Source organism: Panthera onca, chromosome B1 (assembly GCF_046562875.1).
Source record: "Panthera onca isolate mPanOnc1 chromosome B1, mPanOnc1 haplotype 2, whole genome shotgun sequence".
Classification (NCBI taxonomy): Eukaryota; Metazoa; Chordata; class Mammalia; order Carnivora; family Felidae; genus Panthera; species Panthera onca.
The window spans coordinates 267,911-287,850 of NC_138342.1; the positions used below are offsets into that span (position 1 = coordinate 267,911).

The 19,940-nt window shown below is 59.7% G+C and overlaps 1 protein-coding gene across 2 annotated transcripts in view; it reads right to left on the minus strand.

Moving 5' to 3' along the window:
• The window catches only part of CPLX1 (complexin 1), a 32,759-nt gene extending 15,709 nt beyond the window's left edge, over nucleotides 1-17,050 (minus strand). Inside the window, exons 1-2 of one of the 2 annotated variants that reach the window (XM_078446395.2) lie at nucleotides 16,906-17,050; nucleotides 15,407-15,513 (exon numbers count right to left, since the gene is read on the minus strand). In XM_078446395.2, the coding sequence (XP_078302521.1) occupies nucleotides 15,407-15,437 (31 nt within the window). In that variant the 5' untranslated portion in view covers nucleotides 15,438-15,513; nucleotides 16,906-17,050. Of the gene's footprint in view, nucleotides 1-15,406; nucleotides 15,514-15,777; nucleotides 15,936-16,905 lie in introns of those variants that run through there. The other variant, XM_078446396.2, reaches the window with a different exon arrangement.
• Between the last annotated feature and the right edge of the window lie 2,890 nt (nucleotides 17,051-19,940).

The following is a 19,940-nucleotide window of genomic DNA, read 5'->3' on the forward strand; positions in this document are numbered from 1 at the left end:
GGTGGAATACCTATTCAGATTCTTTGCACACTTTCAAAAACAAACTTTTTATGTTAGATTTACAGAAAAACGTTGGAGGAAGACAGCACAGAGAGTTCTCACATACCCGCACCCAGTGTCCCCTGTTAACACGTTACACTAATGCGACAGATTTATCACAATTAACAAGCCACGCTGGTGATGATACTATTAACTGAGGTCCATGCTGTGTTCAGACGTCCTTAGTTTTCGCCTGATGTCCCTTCTGTCCCAGCACCGCATCCAGGGTGTCGGGGACACCATGTGACATTCAGCTGTCGCGTCTCCTTTGGCTTCTCTTGGCTGACAGTCTCCCAGGCTTGCTTTGTTTTTGATGACCTTGACAGCTTTGAGGACTTTTCAGGAATTTTCTGTCTCACAATTAGGGTTTGTCTGCTGTTCATTCTCATGGCCGGACTGAGGTTATGGGTTTGGGAAGGAAGACCCGGGAGGGGGAGTGTCCTCAGCACATCACCTGCAGGGCACCTGCTACCAACATGTGACCTCGACAGGGCGGCCCAGCCCGCTTACGAAGTGAGCATTAGGGTCCCCGGTCTTGCTTCTGCTGGCGTTACCGAATGGCGAGAGTTCTTTATGGATTTTGGATACAAGTCCAATTTTCTCGATCTTAAAGAGCTAGCTTTGGTTTTCTTTTTCCCTTTTTCATTCATTTCTGCTCTGAACTTCATGGCTTCCTTTCTTCTGCTTACTCTGGGTTTCATTTGCTGTTCTTTTCCTGGTTTCTGATGTTAGAAGCTGAGGCTAACATGTGAGACATTTCTTCTTTTTGAATAGGGGTGTTTAGGGACATGTTTCCCTCTAAACACCACGTTAGTGAATCCCACAAATTTTGATGGATTTTTTTTTTTTCATTTCCATTCTGTTCACAACGCTTTCTAGATTCTCTTTAGACCCAGGGGCTACTTCAGAGTGTGTTGTTTAGTTTCCAAATACTTGGGGGGATTTTCCAGATGTCCTTTATTTCTCGTCCCACGCCACCGTGGCCACCATGGTCAGAGAACGTATTTTGCGTGACTGGAATCTTTCACATTCATCAAGACTTGTTTTATGGCCCAGAATATGTTCTATCCTTGTATGTGTCCCGTGGGTATTTGGGAAGACTGTGTCCTGTATCGTCGGGAGTGCTCTCTAAATGTGAAAGCTCAGGTTTGCTGACAACGGGGGAGCCCCGTGTGCCCCACTGCTCTTCTTGCATCAGCTACTGGGCGTCTCCACTCCGACTCGTGGGTCTATTCGTCCTTTTCGCTGTCTATCCGCCCGTCTTCACGTATGTGTTTCGGAGCCCATACGAGCTGTGGAAGCAGGTGAGACGATTACCTCCTTTTAATCTGTCAGCATCTTTGTCACCAGGAGAGGATTTCCGTCATCCCCAGTAACGTCCTCTGCTCTGCAATCTACTTTGTAGCCAGTCCAGCTTTCTTTCGATCAGTATTAGCATGCTTTATCTTTTCCATCTTTTTACTTTTACCGTATTTATGTTTTTATATTTAAAGTGAGTTTCTTCTAGGGGCGCCTGGGTAGCTCATTTCGTCGAGCGTCCGACTTCGGCTCGGGTCACGATCTCGAAGTCTGTGAGTTCAAGCCCCGCGTCGGGCTCTGTGCTGACGGCTCAGAGCCTGGAGCCTGCTTCTGACTCTGTGTCTCCCTCTCTCTCTGCCCCTGCCCCACTCATGCTCTCTCTCTCTGTCAAAAATAAACATTAAAAAAAAAAATCTTAAATGAGTTTCTTCTAGGTAGCATAAGTTGGGTCTTGATTTTCTTTTTTTTTTTTTAAGTTTATTTATTTATTTTGAGAAACAGAGGGAGAGAGAGAATCCCAAGCAGACTCTTCATTGTCAGCACAGAGCCCGACATGGGGCTCAAACCCACAAACTGTGAGATCATGACCTGAACCAAAATCAAGAGTTGGACGTTCAACCAACTGAACCATCCAGGTGCCCCAAAAGTTTATTTTTGAGAGACAGAGAAAATCAGAGTGCAAGCAGGGGAGGGGCAGAGAGAAGGAGACACAGAATCTGAAGCAGACTCCGGGCTCTGAGCCATCAGCACAGAGCCCGACACGGGGCTCGAACCCACAGACTGTGAGATCGTGACCTGAGCCAGAGTCAGACGCTCAACCCACTGAGCCACCCAGGTGCCCTGACAACCTCTGCCTTTTAATGAGAGTGCTCCAATAGCCACAGCAGAAAAGGCCACGAACCCCACCGCATCTGTCAGAGCGGGGAGAAGGGACGGCCTTGGTTGTGGGCAAAATTACCCGCCGACTTAAGTGTTCCTCTGGTCCTGCCTAACGAAGCCCCAGAATAAGACAAGAGAGAATCAAAGTGTCTCCACAACTTGAGCACATCTGGAGCAAAGCTCGTGAACACATTTAGGAAAACAAAAACATCTAGCATGTGTCAGGGTGAAACTCAGAAGGTCTGGCACCCAGAGAACAATCAGCAGACACGCCAGCAAGTGGGGCAGGACAGCTCGTGACACAGACACCACCCCAAACCCCGACGTGCCAACCACGTAAACGCATATGATGAGACATCCCGAGCAGCACAGAGTTCAGTGGCACACAACAAGCATAGAAAAGCACCAGTAAGTGAGAGAAAATTACCTAAAGCGTGTAATTCGTGAACACAGCAACTACAAGTCACGTGTTGAACGCTGTGTTCAGTAAGCGAAAGACGTTGAACGAAGACCAATTGGAAGTGAGAGCATTCTGTCCATTCGAGCAGCTTCACAGAATCCCGTGTGTGGGGAGCGCGTGTGCGACGTCCCTCACGGAGCGCTGTCGGGCACGAGGGTTTGTGTGATCTTTCGGTGGGGGGGGGACGCGTGTCAGAACAGGTGCACGTGCCCCTCCCACCTCGTGCCAGTGCCGGCAGGGACGAGCGGCTCCCCCAGAGACCCCTCCTCCGATGACACACGAGTCACCTCTCGCGTGGCGCCTACCACTGGCGGGCGCGGTGTTTCACCCACTTTATGCTCCTCCGTTTCCCACGCCGAACAGATGTTTCATCAACACACACACCGTCTCCGCGTCTGGCTCACGGCAAGAACACGGTAAATAGCGACGACACGACGGGGTGAAAGCGCGGGGATGTCCACGCATCGCGGTTCACGAGAGCAAAGCCCCGGGCCCGTGACGCACAACACTTGTGTCGGGTAGGTCAATGGCAGTGAACCCGTGCAAGCTCACACCGGGCGTCCGGACACTGGGCAGGAGAACTCTGACCGTCCGTAAGCCACGTGCCCTCGCACTGATGGGTCGAACACACGTGCCTGTCGACGGCCTTTCCAGACGGGAGTAAAGAAACTTAAGAGTATCGCCACACGAGGCCGCACAGAACGGGCGAGGAGAGAACAGGCAGTGGAGACGTCAGGTCTGGAGAAGACGGAAGGCAGTCGCGGGGCAGAACTGAGCGGAGGAGGCCCCGCCAGGACACGGATTCGGCAGCAGGAGCGGAGGGGCCGGCCTCGGGGACGTGGGGGCGCGGGCTGGGCGGGCTGAGGGCCGCACGAGGGGCACCGTGTTCCTTGCACAGGTTCTGCCCCACCCGGTCATCTCCCTGGGGAAATCGAACCAGAGCCCCGCAGACTCCGGCACTGGGGGCAGAGGCGACGGTCCAGCTGCAGACGGGGGTCAGGTGGGCACGGAAGACCCCTCCCCGAGCCCCCGCCCCCTGCCCTGTTTGCAGACCCTGCCATCCAGCCACGCAGGGTCCGTTTTCGGAGAAGTGGGACCACAGCCCCAAACAAGACCTAAAGATAGTTCACCGCGTGTTTATGCCACAGGCAAGCCCGAAGTCCCACCCAGCAAAGTTCCCCATCAGGCTCTCTTACCTCACTCTGAATGCGCAGCCCAGGAATGCCTCCGCCGTGAAGACGGCTCCCAAATCACAGGCAAGAGGGGCCCAGAGAACACGGACAGTACAGAGGGCGGGGCGACTCTCATTTTTATTTGTATTATATATATATATATATGTATATATATATATTTTTTGTTTGTTTAAGTCTATTTATTTATCTTGAGAGAGAGAGAGAGAGAGAGGGAGAAGAGTAGGGGCAGGGAGAGGGAGAGACAGAAAATCCCGAGCAGGCTCTGTACTGTCAGCGCAGAACCCAATACGGGCCTCAAACCCACGGACTGTGAGGTCATGACCTGAGCTGAAACCAAGTGTCGAATGCTCAACCGACAGAGCCTCCCAGGCGCCCCAATAGGGAAACTCTTTAAAAGGGGGGGGGGGGTTAGAACACACAAAAGAGCTCTTGGAAGCTAAATATAAATGCAGAAATTAAAAATGCAGTTCAAGGGCGTCTGGGGGGCGCACCGTCGGGTAAGCCTCCGCCTCTCGGTCTTGGCTCAGGTCCTGATCTCACAGTGTGCGAGGCCGTGAATCAGGCTCTGTGCCGACAGCTTGGAGCCTGCTCGGGATCCTGTCTCCCTCTCCCCTCCCGAGCTCTCTCTTTCTCCCTCTCAAAAGGAATAAATAAATAATCAACAAAATCCTGAAACTTCAGAATGCTAGTAAAGCCTCTAGAGAGAGAGGAGATAAAAAGCAGGTCATGTAAAGAGCCCTGGAAATAAGAATAGCATCTGATGATTCAACAGCAACTTTAGAATCTGGAAGACAACAAAAAAATAACCTCACAATTTTTTTAAACTTTATTATTTTTGAGAGAGAGAGAGAGAGCAAGCAGGGGAGGGGCAGAGAGAGAGGGAGACAGGACCTGAAGCAGGCTCTGCACTGACAGCAGGGAGCCCGACCCGGTGCTCGAACCCACGAACCGCGTCTGACTCTTGATTTCGGCCACGATCCCAGGGTCACGGGGTCGAGCCCCGAGTTGGACTCCGCACGGGGCATGGAGCCTGCCCACGATTCTCTCTCTCCCTCTCTCGCTGCTCCTCCCCTGCTCATGCATGCACACACACGTGCACTCTCTCAAAAAACTAAAGAAACAATTTAAAAACCAACTGCCAGTCATGTGTGAAGGCACAACACAGAGACTTCCTCCCTACACACCCTGCCACAGAACGTTCCCGAGGACCCAGCCGTAAGAGAAGACAGGGGACTCCAGCCCATGCTGAGTGACAGCCTGGGCAAGAACCAGTGCTGACAGGAGCGGGACGTACCAGAGTCCTGGGGCAGCTGCACCAGAGGAGAGGAACAGCCAACCCTCCATCTGGAACCTTTGACCGCACGGAAGGGTCGCGGTAAAGGGCTGCTAGCCGACGTAGGAAGCATGAGAGACAGTCCACAGAAACTTGGGCAAGAGGAAAACGAGACACATGTTGGCTGCAGGGCAAGCCAAGGGCTTTATTACAAGAAAGAACTGTTCGTACTGCCCTGCTTGGCTGGTCGGGGGGCACTACTTACATCGTCATCGTGACACCAGCCCCAGTGGCTGATACCGCCACGTAAGGAGCGTGGGGCGGGGGTCTGGCAAGAGCTCAGTGCCCCCCCATCCCGGAACGTCTGAGCTGGTCAGAATGAGCACAGGACCGAGAAACACACAAGGACCCCCGTGGGCGGTGGGGGCGGGGGACTCAAGGAAAAACTCTTATTCAGTGTGGATCAGAATCACATCTTCCCCCACACCCCCGCCAGGATGGTGGGGGGAGGTCTGGCAAATGTTGACAAACAGCTCCTTGAACCTGGAGTGAAGTCTGTTCTGATTCTGAGCCCATCACCCCAAGGACGGGTTTCTGTCTAAATCCGTCTACGAAGGAACCAGACTTCCCTGAAACGTCCAGCTTCGAAGCCTGTTGTAAGGAAACGATAGTTACAGTGTTTACTGCTGAAACCTATTTTAAACCACAGTCACCCTGAGAGGCTCTCTCCTCTCAGCCTTTGGTGCTAACCCGCTGACCCTCCTGGACTAGTTCTAAGAAACCCACCGCGTAGAGCACTTTGCAGAGTCTTTTAAAATTAGAAATAGAACTGAAGGCATCCCTCCTTGAAAAAATATTTTTAAATTAAGTAATGAGACATTCTAACAGAATTTTAAAGTAACATTGTATCTCGATTTTCCATATCACTTCTTTATATTTTTCTGTATTATTTCAATTCCCTACCATAAGCATCCAGTTTCCTGTTAGAGAAATATGTACACATGTCTTTTATAAAGTTGAACGTGGGGCGCCTGGGTGGCTCAGGTCATGATCTCACGGTTTGTGAGTCCGAGCCCCGCATCAGGCTCTGTGCTGACAGCCCGACAGGGCTCGGAGCCTGGAGCCTGCTTCGGATTCTGTGTCTCCCTCTCTGCCCCTCCCCTGCTTGCACTCTCTCTCTCTCTCTCAAAAATAAATAAACATCGGGGCGCCTGGGTGGCTCAGTCGGTTAAGCGTCCGACTTCAGCTCAGGTCATGATCTCACCGTTCATGAGCTCGAGCCCTGAGTTGGACTCAGTGCTGACAGCTCCGAGCCTGGAGCCTGCTTGGGATTCTGTGTCTCCCCCTCTCTCTGCCCCTCCCCCCCCCCCAAAAAAATGAAAACAATGAAAAGAATTTTAAGTTGAATGTAAAGATCAAAATATTTCTTATATGTTAAGAGGACATTCGGCAATACCAATTGCCCAGGTCCAAATCGGACGGGAGGCGGGTATGGACGGAGGCTGAGCCACAGGCCCCCGGACAGCACTGCCAAGGGCTCGGAATACACAGCGTGGTTCCTGACGGTGACAATTAGAGCCGAAATAATGTTTTAAAAGGGCATGTAGGTTCCAAAACCTGCAGAAGGTTTTTAAAAAGAAACGTAAGTCCATATATTAAAATAAGTAAAACAGCAGGAAACCCTTTTAAAAAGGAGAAAGTTAAGATGACAGGCCACATCAGTCATGTCAGCTGTAACAATGCACACGAAACGAGGGACGTTCCTGCCACAGCCAAGTCCTGGTCATGGGCTGCCTGCCCCCACTGCCCCGCCCCGTGGGGCACGCAGCCCTGCAGAGCCCCCTGAGGGGAGGGGCCATCCCGGTGAAGGAACAAAGGAAAACTAAAGCCAGCTCCCACCTCAGCCCCTGGTCAAGGTCAGAATAACAAGCAAGGATGAACTGGGTGAAAGAAAGTTGGCTTCTGCACTGTCCTTGCTGGCACGGGGTCCCCACCCCTCCAAGCCCTTGGTGGGAGGCCAGGCACAAGGCCCGGGGGAGGGGGGGGGTGGGGGGGGGCCCTGTCTCACCGGCCGCCCTGGGCTGGGTGGCCTCGCCTCAGGCGCTGTGAGGTGCTGGGTGGAGGGTGACCTAGAGACCCCCCAGCAGGCCGGAGCCCTGCCCCAGCCAAGTCACCGGTGCTGCTGTACTGAACGCACTTCCCTGATTTTCTGAGACGCCCCTCTTCTTGTGCCCAAAACACCTCTCCTCTGCCTGTCAGCTCCTTTCGTCAAAGGTTTTGCAAACCTTTATTAGTGGTCTGAGGGTTTTGCTCCCGCTGTTTACAAAGTCCCCCTCCCCTCCCCTCCCCTCCCCTCAGGGACCATCAGATGCTCCCGCCCCCTGGGGAGGGGCCCCAGGGCCTGTGGAGCCGGGCGCCAGGCCGGCCTTGGCTTTCCGGAGAGGACAAACAGAGACAGAAGCGAGATGAAAACGCCAATTAGTGAGCCCAAACAGAGCCAAGCGCCGGGACAGATGGCAGGGCCGCGGCTGGAGGCTGGTTGTAATCTCCACGTATCTTCCCCTCCATTCAGCCACTCTGCCACTCACATGGCTGCCCCTTCGCCAGTGCTGACAATGAGGCAGGACGCTGTGGCCACGACCCTGGGGTCGCCGCCCTTGACCCCTCGTCTGCTGAAGGGGACGAGGACCAGGGATGGGAGGCCTCCCCAGGCCCCCTCTCCTCCTGGCCTTGAGTCTCAGGGACCTCCCCCGAGGCTCCCAGCCTGGGAAGGGCGGGTCCCGCGGGGGGAGGCTGACTCCAGCCTGGGTCTGGGCAACTTGTTCTCTCTCACGGTCATGGACCAGGTACAAAGCCTGGAGTGGTAGTCCACGTTTCTGGAACCTTCCTTCTGAAGGGAAGCTAAGTGCAGGATGGTCCCGTGGCCCTGAGACCAGCAGCTCTGCTAAGGCTTCCCCAGGCCCACCCCTCCTCCTATACTCACCCCTGCACCTCCCTCCCCCCACCCCTCCCCCTTTCCCCCACCTCTCCCGGGGTTTCCCTGGGCCTGTGGTCCTTGCTCTTAAACCACTGGGGGCCAAACTGTGGAGGCAGAGGCCTGGGGCCAGCACGGCTTGGGGTGCATGCGGTGGGCAGCACCCTGCCCTCGAGAAGCCCACCACCCAGCCCAGGAAACAAGGCTCAGCACGGGGTCCGTCATTTCTGCCTGGACGAGGCCACCGTGTCCTGAGGAAATCTTAGGAGCTGCCAGCGGGGCCAGAAGGCACAGGTGTGAGCACTGCCCTGCCTGCAGGCTCTGTCAGAGCCCCTCCCATGGCTGACGGACCGAGTCTCAACCCCCTGAGTCCCAGTCTGCAAGGGACTCGGCACCGAGCACCCAGCACCCACCATACGGCACCCTCAGCACCCAGACCCAGCACTCAGTACTCTCAGCACTGAGCACCCAGCACCCACCATACGGCACCCTCAGCACCCAGACCCAGCACTCGGCACCGAGCACCCAGCACCCACCATACGGCACCCTCTGCACCCAGACCCAGCACTCAGTACTCTCAGCACCGAGCACACAACACCTAGCACCCTCAGAACTCGGTACATAGCACTTAGCACCTGACACAGTACATGGCACCCAGCACTCAGAACCCGGCACCCCAAGCCCTCTGCTGGGCCCCAAGTGGCCACCTGACCTCAGCCCACCTCCTTAGTCTGGAGGTCACAGTTCACAGTCAGGCCCATGGGACCAAAGGGGACCTAAAGAGTAGAACGGGGACTCTCCCTCAACCCTGTCAGGCTGTCCCTAAGAAAAGGAAGCCAGAGGTCCTGACTGATTTCTGCAAGGGTGGGAAGAACCATGTCCCCCCCCCCCCCCGCCCTGTCCAGGGGGTGAGAAAAGTGAGAGCAACCCCAGAAAAGAGAGATTTGTACGACGCCTAAGCACACACAGGCCAGGAGCAAGGAGTGTGTGGACCCCAGCCAGTGGCCCCACCACCCCCTAGATGGTGCAGGGGTGCTCTGGGCGGCCGCTAGCCAAGAGCAGGAGTCTCAGGATGGCCCCGTCCCCCCCCCCCCCCCGCCCCGCCTGATCCATTACGACCCGGGCTTGGGTGTACCACGCCAGAGTCTCTGAAATCGGGTGGCGTTAGGGTCTGCCTGGACTTGATGCTCCTTCTGCTGGTTTGACGCCCCAGCATTAAATGTGCAGTGTTCCGGAGCCAGCCGAGCAGTCCCTGGTGTTAGTGCAAGATCACCGTGAGCCCTGTCACACGGGAGCTATTAAAACAAATGCTTTAATCCCAACCAGAATTTCTCGCCAACCAACAGGCAAAAAATAAATGACTTTACCAGTTGAAGTGCATTTATATCCATTTTATTCCCACACCGGGGCAAAAGCTTTATAACTGAGCTGTAGCTCAATCAACCAGGACCATATTCTCCTGAGGGAAAGACTGTCCTTCATTGTTTTAGGGAGAAAAGGCCGTTTCTCTGATGTGCCTTCCAGCCTCTGGACAGCCTCTGACACATGTGGGGTAAGTGGTGTCTCTCCCGAGTGCAGGGAGGTAAGCTGGTGCTTGATTCAACAGGGCAGCTGGGGGGCCCGTTGTGAATGATGCTGCCGTTTTATCTTTGAGCCCTTGCTGGCTGCTTGCGGAGACCCCGGCTCTCAGGCGGGAGCCAGGGAAGGAGGAGGCGCCCCCGCCCTTGGAGGGCCGATGCTCTGGGGGCCTTACATCTGAAAATCAAGACTTCCCAAGGGGATGTGGGCCAGGTACCGTGAGCTGCCTGCCCAGCGCCGTCCGCCTTGTTCGGAGGGGATGCGCCCGGCTCGGCCTCACCTTCGCAGACCCTTCTTGCCCGTGCCGCACAGATGGAAACCCTCTGCCAGATCCCATAAACACACCTGCCAAGCAGAACCCGGGCTTGCTCCCCGGGCCCCCCGCTGCTTCCTGCTCCGTCATCGTCGCCGTGACCCGGGAGCACCGGCAGCCACTTGGCGCCCTGAGAAGCAGGCTAAGCATGAAAGCCCAGGGCAGCTCACCGCTGACAGCGGCACAGGGGGAGCCAAAGCCGGGCCCAGATGGCACCACGGAGCAGCTGAGCCACCGCCTGTCACCTCTCTGGGTGAGGGAAACAAAGTCGTCGCCAGCCCCTCCTGCTTCTCTACTGTGAGTCAAAAGCGTCTTCCCCACGAGGTAGCACTTCCCTCCCGGCCTGCTCCTCCCCTGCAGCCCCGCTGGGCCTGTGGCTCCGCCACCCTCCCGGAGGCCCTGGCCTCCCCCCGTAGCCTTCCAGCAGCGCAGTCCCAGGCCCAGGAGAGGCCCCCGATAGACAGGGTTAACTCCAAACCAGACAGACCGGTGGGCGAGCCGATGGGACAAGCCCTACCCTCAGGACCTGGGTTTGGGACAGGATGGGGATGCCTGGCCTCTCCCTCAGTGTAGGGCCCCGTGGGGGTGCTGGGGGCCCGGACAGGACCACCTGGGACCTCAGGGCTGTCTCTGCAGCTCTGACCCGAGGTCCTAGGAGGCCAGGTGAAGGAGAGTCTGGGAAAGAGCTATTTCTGACCTGCAAAGACCTCAGGCCCCCTGACGCCGTGTCCCCGAAGCAGCTGCAGGCACACACAGGCCTCAGCTGGGAGTCACAGAGCTAGCAGTGGAAGATGGGAGCTCGGGCCGGTTGACAGAAGCAGGGGCCAAACAAGGGAGGAGACCCCCCAACGCGCCTCTGGAGGCGGGGGAAGGCACCAGCACTGAGGGAGGGGCTCCCAGCTCCCAGAGGGAGACTCACCCCACCGCAGCCCCACCCCGTCTTGTGCCATCGATGAGGCAGGTGGGCGCTGCCCTGTTTTCTCTAGCGTCTGACCCTGGCAGCCTCGACGGATCCGGGGACTGATCCCCACGAGACCCCCAAGAGGGTGCCCCAACAGGGAGCAAAGAGCCCACCACCCACGGGGTGCGGAGGCCCTCGAGGTTCTCCCTGGGGTATGTGTCTGTGAGAGGCTGTTCTGTCCACGGAGGGCTGGGTGACCGAGGTTCATCCTCCTCCCATACGCACGCAGTCTTGCCGGACGGAGAGACATGCGCTAGGACATGTGTTCATTCCCTCGCCCTCATCCTCCTCAATACACCAGACCACAGGCCCTCTGCCCTCCTACTCACCAAGACTGGACAGCCTCTCAGCCAAGCCCAGGCCGGGCTCTCCCCCCACAGGATGGCCCCAGGCCCCAGGCCCCTGCAGCCGTGGGCCACTGGAGAGCTCAGGGCAGAGCTGTGCTTGGTGAGAAGACCCCGCCCCTTGGGGCTCGGTCGCTGTTGTCCTGTAACATTCTCCTTCCAATCTCCTGCTGTCTTCCACACCTGTTCTAACCCCTACAGCCCCTGGGCCTTGGCACGTGCTGTGTCCCCATCTCATCTGCACATCCTTAAATCCCACCTCAGATGTCCTCTCCTCCGTGAAGCCCTCCCCTGTCCCCGCACCATCCCCAAGGACCTGAGCACGCTCTGGACACAAAATATGCCACACTAAGGCAGATCAACAGGATAGCCAGCGTTGAAAACCAGTTGTCAGGGCCAAAATAGTCATGCTGTACCTGATTTAGCCTGATGAGGGTCTACAACCAACCACACCACACTGACAGCTGCCCACGCTCTCATCCACCGTGTAAATGTAGCTGCGGGGCCATTTGCCACTTCCTGGCCTCGGGAGAAAACCGTTTTTGCAAATGATGCCCTTGAGGGTCCTGAGCCCCAGGTCCGAGTACGTGTGGCCCAAGCACCTGGCCCCAGTTCCAGGCCACTTTGCCACCATCTCCAGTCCACCACTTGAGATGCTGCCCCAGGCTTTGCATTAAATCTGGGGGGTGTCTTGATGGATCTTGGGGCAGCCCAAGAACATAAAAGCCTCCAGGATATTTTCTTAGTGAGAACAAATTTGCCAACAGCTGGACACTTTCTTCACCAATTTGGCCCCAAGGGACTTCTCCTCAGCCAGCCCTGCAGGCCCATGGCGCCTACAGCCCTCTGCCTCAGCGTGGACCCCAGCAGAACAGTGTCCAGGGGGACCACGTCTGAGTTTGAAGTAACCTAAAGCGCCCACTCGTCACCCCACAAAGAACTCGGGCCCTAAGAGCAGATGCCCCACGGGCCCCACCCTCTCAGGCTGCATCTCAAGAGAGAGACAGCCACCATGCAAAACCCTCCCGTGTCCATCCAGGGGCCCAGGGACTGGAGTGTCTGGGCAGATCCTGCCGTCTCAGGGGAAGGAGCCCTGGGAGCCACTGTCCCCTCCTCCGTGGTCCATACCTGTCTACCTGCCCGCAGAGAAGGAGCTGGGCACCAGGTATCTGTGAGGTCACTGGTCAGTGCTGATGGCTTTGCTGGGACGCGACAGGACAGGACACTTGTGCTCACCCACGGTGGTTCTAAGGACAGCCCCACTCCCACCCGCCGGGCCCCCTCCCCCTCACTGCCCAGGGCAGCCCCTAGCAACTCCTAGCCACCTTCCTCCCCCTTCTCTTCCTTCCTGTGGCAGGTGGTCTGTGCCCAGGGGTCTGTGCCCTGCTCCCAGGTGGCCCCGTGGGCCCCAGGCAGTCAGTGGAGGAGAACGCCCCCAGCAAGGGTCACATAGCAACTGTAGTAGCAGAACCAGAAGCCCACTGGCTGGGTTCGGCGTCAACAGGGGCTGGGCCGCAGGGACCGGGCAGCATCAGACGTCAACAGGGGCTTACAGGAAAGGCCGGGGTCACCTGGGCTTTCACCACCGTCCAAACGGTATCCGAGGTCCTTCGGGACCAGCAGCCCCCGAACTCTGGACTGCCACTCAGTTCATCAGACCCTGAGCCCCAGCGTGGACAAGGCCCTACAGAAACAGCCGTGCACTTGCCGTCAACTCCCTGCTGCTCTGTCTGTCTGACACTAGATTCCGGAGTCCTGTGGTTGTCCTTCCTCCCAGGCAGTCGCCTCGAAGCCTCTGGCCCCGGCAAAGACTCCATGAGATGCCTGGTCAGGAAGACGCAGCAGCCCAGGGAGCTGCAGACAGCCTCAGGTGACCACAACTTAACTGGGCTTCGTGGAGTCTTCCAGCCAGTGGGGCTGAGTGTGGCCTGCCACCACAGGGCTCCCTCCAGACCCTCATCTCCTTCCTCCCCTGCTAGGGCTCTCTCTGCACGTGCAGGTGATGTGGCCTCTGCGCTTCTAGCCCTGACTCGATTCCTTAGTTGGCTTCTGACACGTCTCTGTCCCTGCGTCTCTCTCCACCACGCACCCCGCACTCCCGTCTCTTGTCCCGGTTCCCTGGGCTCCTCAGTGTTCATCTCAGTGTGCCCTGTCTTTTCCCCTTGGCTGTTCTGTTCCAATTCTCCATCCCCCCAAGAGGCTGCTGTGCCTGAACTCCAGCCTGTGCCCCTCCGTCTCTCTCTGGCCTTCATCTCCCTCCAGCCTGCTCCACTTCTGGGGTCTGCCTCTTTCTGAATGGTTTCCTGGGTGTATCCCACTGAGTCTGTCTCTCTTGGAACACTTCTGGCGTCTGTCTCTGTCCCTCTGTCTGAAGGTGCTCGTCCCGAGAGACCAAAATGATGCCTGCCCGGGGGAGAGAAAGCGCAGAAACAGGACACAAGGTCTCGCCCTGAACATCAGGCGGCGCTCAACCTCAGTACCGCAGGGAAGGTGAACACCGGAGCCAGCACTGGGCTGGGACACCCTGTCCGTGGCCACCGAGAGGGTGCCCCGAGGCACCTCCGCTGCCTCCCTCCCCGCCCCCCGCCCCCCGCCCCCGCCACTGCCAAGCACCCGCTTGGCCCTGAGAAGCCTGCCCCGTCGCCGCTGCAGGAACAACTCTGGGCTGACATGGAACAAAGGGAATCCAGGCTGGCAATTACACAGCTAATTTCAGCCATGTAGACAGCCAGATCAGATACTCCAGTGTTCTTACAAACCCACCTCAGGGCCTGAATTAGCCACCTAATTAATTATCCGTAGCAGTCTGGGACTGGCTGGGTGGAACACGGATTGCTCCTGGTGCCAGGGTGCTGGCTCGTCCCTGAATCATGTCCCGGTGACGTAATCATCATAATTAGACTCAACCTGCAGCCTCTCCTTGACCACAAAATCTTAAAAAATGTGGCCCCGGGCCAGGCCCGAACGTCTATTTACTTAACTTGTGGTGAGCAGACAGGCAGCCCCCCCATGGGCCCCTGTCCCGGCCTTCACGGCACTGTGCCGTCCTGCACCTCAGCGCTGCCACAATAGCCCCACTGGCTCCCCTCCTCCAAAAACACGGTCCTGATTCCTCCCACCGCTGCAGATGCGTCACCTGACTCAACGCCAGGCTGTGAATGGCACCGGGTCAGGGTGTGGCCCACAGAGGCCACCAAAGGAAGACATCCGGAAATGGCACAGGCAGGTGCTGGGCACGGGCTCCCATCCCAGAGAGCTCTGGGCAGCTGGTGCTGCACCAGGACAGCTGGGGCCTAGTGGCTGGGCCCCTCAGGCCCCGCTGAACCAGACTGCTCTACCAGGAAGCACCTGTGCCAGTGTGGACTTCACTGCCCTGCCCACCTCCTAGGCCAGGGTGTCTGGCCACAAAGATGGTCTTTTGAACCCAGTAGTAACAGGATTCCCTTCAGATAAGAGTCAGCAGTGTTAGAAGGGTAGTCCCCTCCCCCAACACACACACACACACACACACACACACACAGCTGCACTGCCTCCGGGGAACAGGGCCAGGGCCCTACCAGCGATCCTGGCCTCTTCTCTTGTCCCTGAGCTCAGCAGCCCAGGCTCCCTGCACATGCTGCTGCCCCCACCCTGGGTGAGACCCACAGGGTGCACATGCAGCTCGGGATCCCCCCCCACCTGCTGCGGTCACCCTGCAGCGTCCCATGGCTTTGCCCACCAAGAACAAAGCCCCTGTGGGGGCCACCAGACCCTGACAGTTAGGACTGGCTGTTGGTGCCCGTGAAATCCACACTGGGCTGGGCCTTCCCCCCAAGGCCCGGGGAGGGTGCTGCTGTTTAACCCTTGACCCCATTCTCAGCACTGTCTGGTGGGCTTTGCCCTGACCACAGCACACCAGCGTATTTCCTCCCCCCGCCTTGGTCCCTGGCTCTTTCCCAAGGGAGGGAGTGGGCAGGTGTGTTTTGGGGGATGTGCAGTGAAGGAATGTGTGAAGTCTGAGGGTGACCATATGCCCCCGCATGTCTGCATGCCACAGCGGCTTCCAGCCGGCGACCAGCTGGGCGGATCCTGCCCCCACTCCCCTACTTCCTACCTCCCAGGGCTTGTTTCATCACGAACTCCATGACGATGGCTTTGATTCCTCAGCGGCTCCTCCCGAGGATTGGAACTCACATGCAAGTGTGGCCAGGAGTTCTCTGCCTGCAGGAGAGGAAGTGGTCACAGGTCACTCTGATCAGGCCTGGGGAAGAGCTTTTTCCTCATCCCCACCTGACGTCGTGTGAGCGTGGGTCTGGGGTCTGACAGAGCATCATTTGACAATCCCCCCACACCTTATGGCGGGACCCCAACACTGACAGGGACACCTGGGGGGGGGGGGTCTCTGGGGAGGAGGGTTCCTACCACATGCCCTGACCAAGGCAGGTAGATCCCAGGACCCCAGCAGGACCTGCAAAGTGGTCTCACCTGGCCCCTGGGTTTCTGAAATTAGTTTTTGGTGGCCATTGCAGGGACGGAGCAGGGCGCTCACGACTTGGGGGAGCACAGCCCAGAGGAGCCAGGCCCGGTGGGGGCAGGGCCCAAGGGGTGTTTGAAGGTGACTGGCTCTTCTGCCTCCTTTCTGGGCCCTGGGCCACACGGGGGTTGGGGTCTGTGGAAGGAACAGGCACCCCAGTGGTTAGGGTGGGTGGGGCCTGAGTGGATGCCCCTTGTGAGAGGCCCCCTTGGCTTCTGACAGAGGAGTCTCAGGAGACCAGGCTCCATCCAGGGGACACTCCAGTGCCCACCACTACAGTGAGGGTGGGAGTGGAAGGGAGAAACTGCAGGGGATCCAACCTTCAGGGAACAAACGCAAATGGGGGATGGGGTGGGGAGCGCAGACCACCCCTCCACCTGCATTAGCGTGGGGGGGGGGGGGGCTCCAGGGTCCAGCTCAGCTGAACTCCGGTGGGGAGGTGCCCCCTGTAAAATCCGCAGCTGCGATCCCCCCTCCCTCCCCACCTGCGGGGTCTCTTCCTGGCGGGGAAGCCCAGGCCTCTGGAGACCCAGTGTTTTACGGTGTTTTCCTCTGCACACGGAGACCCGCGTTTGTGCGGCCTGGGGAGGGCTGGCTGGGTGGGAGTGCCCCCGCCTCCCCGCAGAGCGCTGGCGCGCAGGGGCGCCCTTGCCGCAAAGCAGATTCTCTTCCAAACTTCTCCCCTGGTTCCTGAGGGGGATGGGGAGCTCAGGGTCCAGCCACAGGGACACTCGGGATGCTGCTGGAGCCTCTCCCAGGGCTCCCAGTGCCGCCCCGCGCGGGCCGGGGCTCCCGCTGCCGCCGCACCCCTTGGCTTTGCGGGCGGGCGAGTTGCCCGGCTCCGCTGAGCGGCCCTCAGGCGGGAGCGCGCCGGGAAAGAAAGAGCCAGGGCACCAGGGAGGGGAAGGGGCGACTCGGGAGGCCGGGGACTCGGAGAAGGAGCCAGAAAGGGAGGGCGCGCGGCGGGACGGCGGGGCCCGCTTCAGCACCGCGCCGGCGGACAGCGCCCGCCCGGGGCCGGGAGCAGCGGGCGGGGAGCGGGCGGCCTGGGGCGGGCTGCGCGCGGGCGCGTCGGTTACCTTCCCGGGGCCGGGCTGCGGGCGAGCGGGCGGGCGGGCGGTCAGCGGCGGGCCGGCTCCATGTGGCGCCCCGGGAACTGCGGCGGCGGCTGAAGGGCACGGCGAGGAGGGCGCGTCACATGGAGGCGCTCCCCGCCCCCCGCCCGCGTCCGAGCGTGACGCCGAGGGCGGGGCCGCAGCGGCTGGGCGGGCGCCCGCGGGGGGCGGGGGCGGGGGCGGGGAGACGCGCCCCCCTCTCCCCTCGCAAGCCCTGCCCTCGCGCCGCTTTCGGGGGGCATCTCCGAGCCACCGCCTGCGACCCCGGCCCGCACGGCGGCTTAGAGTCCCAGACACTGCCCCCCACCCCCGACCACCATCCGACCTCCTCGGTGTGCACCCGGGCGGGGGTCGCCCTCTTCACAGACAGGGTCGCGCATCCCACGCCCCCGCCCGTGCGGGGTACCTCGTGAGCGCCTGCGGAACCCCCAGTGGCAAAAGCTTTCTTTTCAGGCGGGGGTGGAGAGGCCTTGGGGGTTGGGGTCGCGCGGCTCCCCTCCCCATTCCACACCGCCGGGGCGCGCAGGGGCAGGGGTTCCGTCGCGGGCAGCAACAGCGATCCCGCCCCGGACGAGTGACCCTGAGTGCTGCCCGTGACCCCGACTCCGCCGCTCTTGGGCCCCCTCGCAGCCCCGGGCAGGAAAGGGAGCCCCCAGACTCTGGACACCCACCCTGGCGGAGACAGAATCGCAGAGCGGCCGGGCCCTGTTTTTCAGCGTAACCGCGTCTCCGAGTTTCAATCTAGGGGGACAGAGGCGAGAGACCCCCGCCCCTCGTACGGCCGGCGCGGCGGCGGGGGAGGGGAGGGCGAGGGAGGGAGGGAGGACACGCGGAAAGAGCGCGGCTGGCGCCGGTGGCGCAGGGCGGGCGGCCCCTTGCGGGGCGCGGACGCGTGAAGGTCACTGCAGACGACGGCCGCTCCGCCCCGACTGCCCTCGCGGCCCCGCCCCCACCGGCCGCCCCCTCCCCGGGCCTCCGGGACTGCCCCCGCGGCAGAAGCCGCACTGCGGGGAGAGCGGGGTCGCGGCAAGGTCGGAGGCTGGGCCTCCAGTCCTGCCCCGCCCCTCCCGGGGGTCGGGAGACCCCGCCCCGCCGGCCGGCCTTGTGGGCGGTGCTGCGGGGAGCGGCCGCGGCTCAGCCCCCGCCAGGGTCCCGAAGAGCGTCCGGGCTGAAAATGGTTCTCGGGCCACCGGCGCAGGGCTGACCTCCTGCTCGGTGGGCGGACGACCCTGGTGGCCACTGCGTTAACTTGTCGGTGTCCCTTCCCGACAGAGTCATCGGGACGTGCCGGGCCCTGGGGTGGAAGGGACGGATCCTGGAGCTGCCCCCACCCCCACCCCCACTCCGGGGAGACCTGCCCCTCTCTGCTCCTCCGCCCCACCCCCACCCCCACCCGCAGCCGTGAGGCTGAGGTGAACTCGGGAAGATGTGCAGACCCACAACGCTCATATCCTCCCGATCTGTTTGCCGCCTCCGCTCCCAGCTTCCACCCCTCTCTGACCGTCTCGGCCCATACTGTGCAGGGCAGTGGCCGGGTAGGGCCCCAAGGGGAGGCTATGGAGAAATCCAGCGCTACTCCCTGGGAGCTGGGGTCACTGTCTACTCAGCGGCCAGTGACCCCGGAGGAGGCACAGGTCCCAAAACAGACTTCTCAGGAAACACCCGGCTGCAGCCTCTCTGGATGCCAGAGCCCTGGGGAGCTGGCCGCAACATTCTCACTTTCTCCTGCTAACAGGTCCTGTCAGCTGGGTTTGGGCCAGGAGGTGAAGGGGGGGTGGGGTGTGCTGCCCAAAGGGTGAGCCTGGGGGCAGGACATGGGACTCAAGCCCAGGCTGCAAGGAGCCCCTTGAGCTAGTGTGCCCTGACTGACCCCCAGGAATGGATTCTAGACCCAGGCCTTCAGCGGCTCTAGGGATGTGTACTCTATGGTCACCTGTAGCCCAGTACGTGAAGGTCTTGAGGGTCTGACTTGAGCCCCAGCTCAGGTCCTGCTCAGCCTGGCCCTTCCCGTGTCCTCATTCCCCGGGTGTAGATGCTGGAGGCAGAGGTCTGGTCCAGGAGAGAGAGGCTCCTCCCTCCACCTCTGCTGCCACCAGATGGGCCTGAAGGGTGAATCACAGCTGATCTGTGTCAACCCCATGCAGGATCCCATAGGTGACCTCAGCCAAGTCCAGAGCAGGCCCCACAACCAATGACCCTGGGTAACCTCAAGAGCCCCCTACAGGGAGACACTGCATTGACTCAGGGCAGCCAGGTTGGCCAGAGGGCTGCCTTTGTGGCACCAGAGCCTTGCAAGCTCATCAGGACGGTGGAGGGTCTTCAACTGGATGGGGACTCCACAGCCCCACCGACTCCATGATCTGGGCCCGGCTGAGCTCCACACACAGCCCTGAGCCAGGGGTCCAAGGATGCTGCCTGACCCTCCAAGCCTCTCTCCGTCTTTCTCTTGCCCTCCCTGTCCCTCTCTGTGGGTCTCCATCTCTGTCTCTCTGCTTGTTACCCTCCTACACTCACCACCATGCTGTGACCCCCTCAGTCCTGACAGTTGCCCAGGCCCTAAGCTGGGGATCGGTGGCCCAGCCAGGACTCAGACTCTCCCGGGGGAAACAGGCAAGGTTGGTGACAGTTCCAGATCAGAGTGACTGGTGTCCCATCCTGGCAGGGGGAGGCTGGCCCACTCTGGAGCCTGACGAGGACGGCAGGGTGAGCAGTGCTCTGGGCAGGTAGTGAGGCCATGAGGTGAACCAGCTGGAAACCGCCCACCTGCCAGTTCTGCTCCCGTGGTGAGGGGGCAATGCTCCCCTTGGTGGGATGTGTGGCCCTGTGAGTTCCCAGAAGAGGACCTGGGTACCGGTGAATAGCCCCCAGTTCCCAGAACTGCAGCCGGCCACAGAGAGGCAAGAGTTTGGCAGGAAACTTCCACACAGCTGAGAAAGATCCAGGAGGGAGTTCAGAAGGCACCTGGATGTGGCCGCTGTCCAGGATGGGGCCAGGGCACA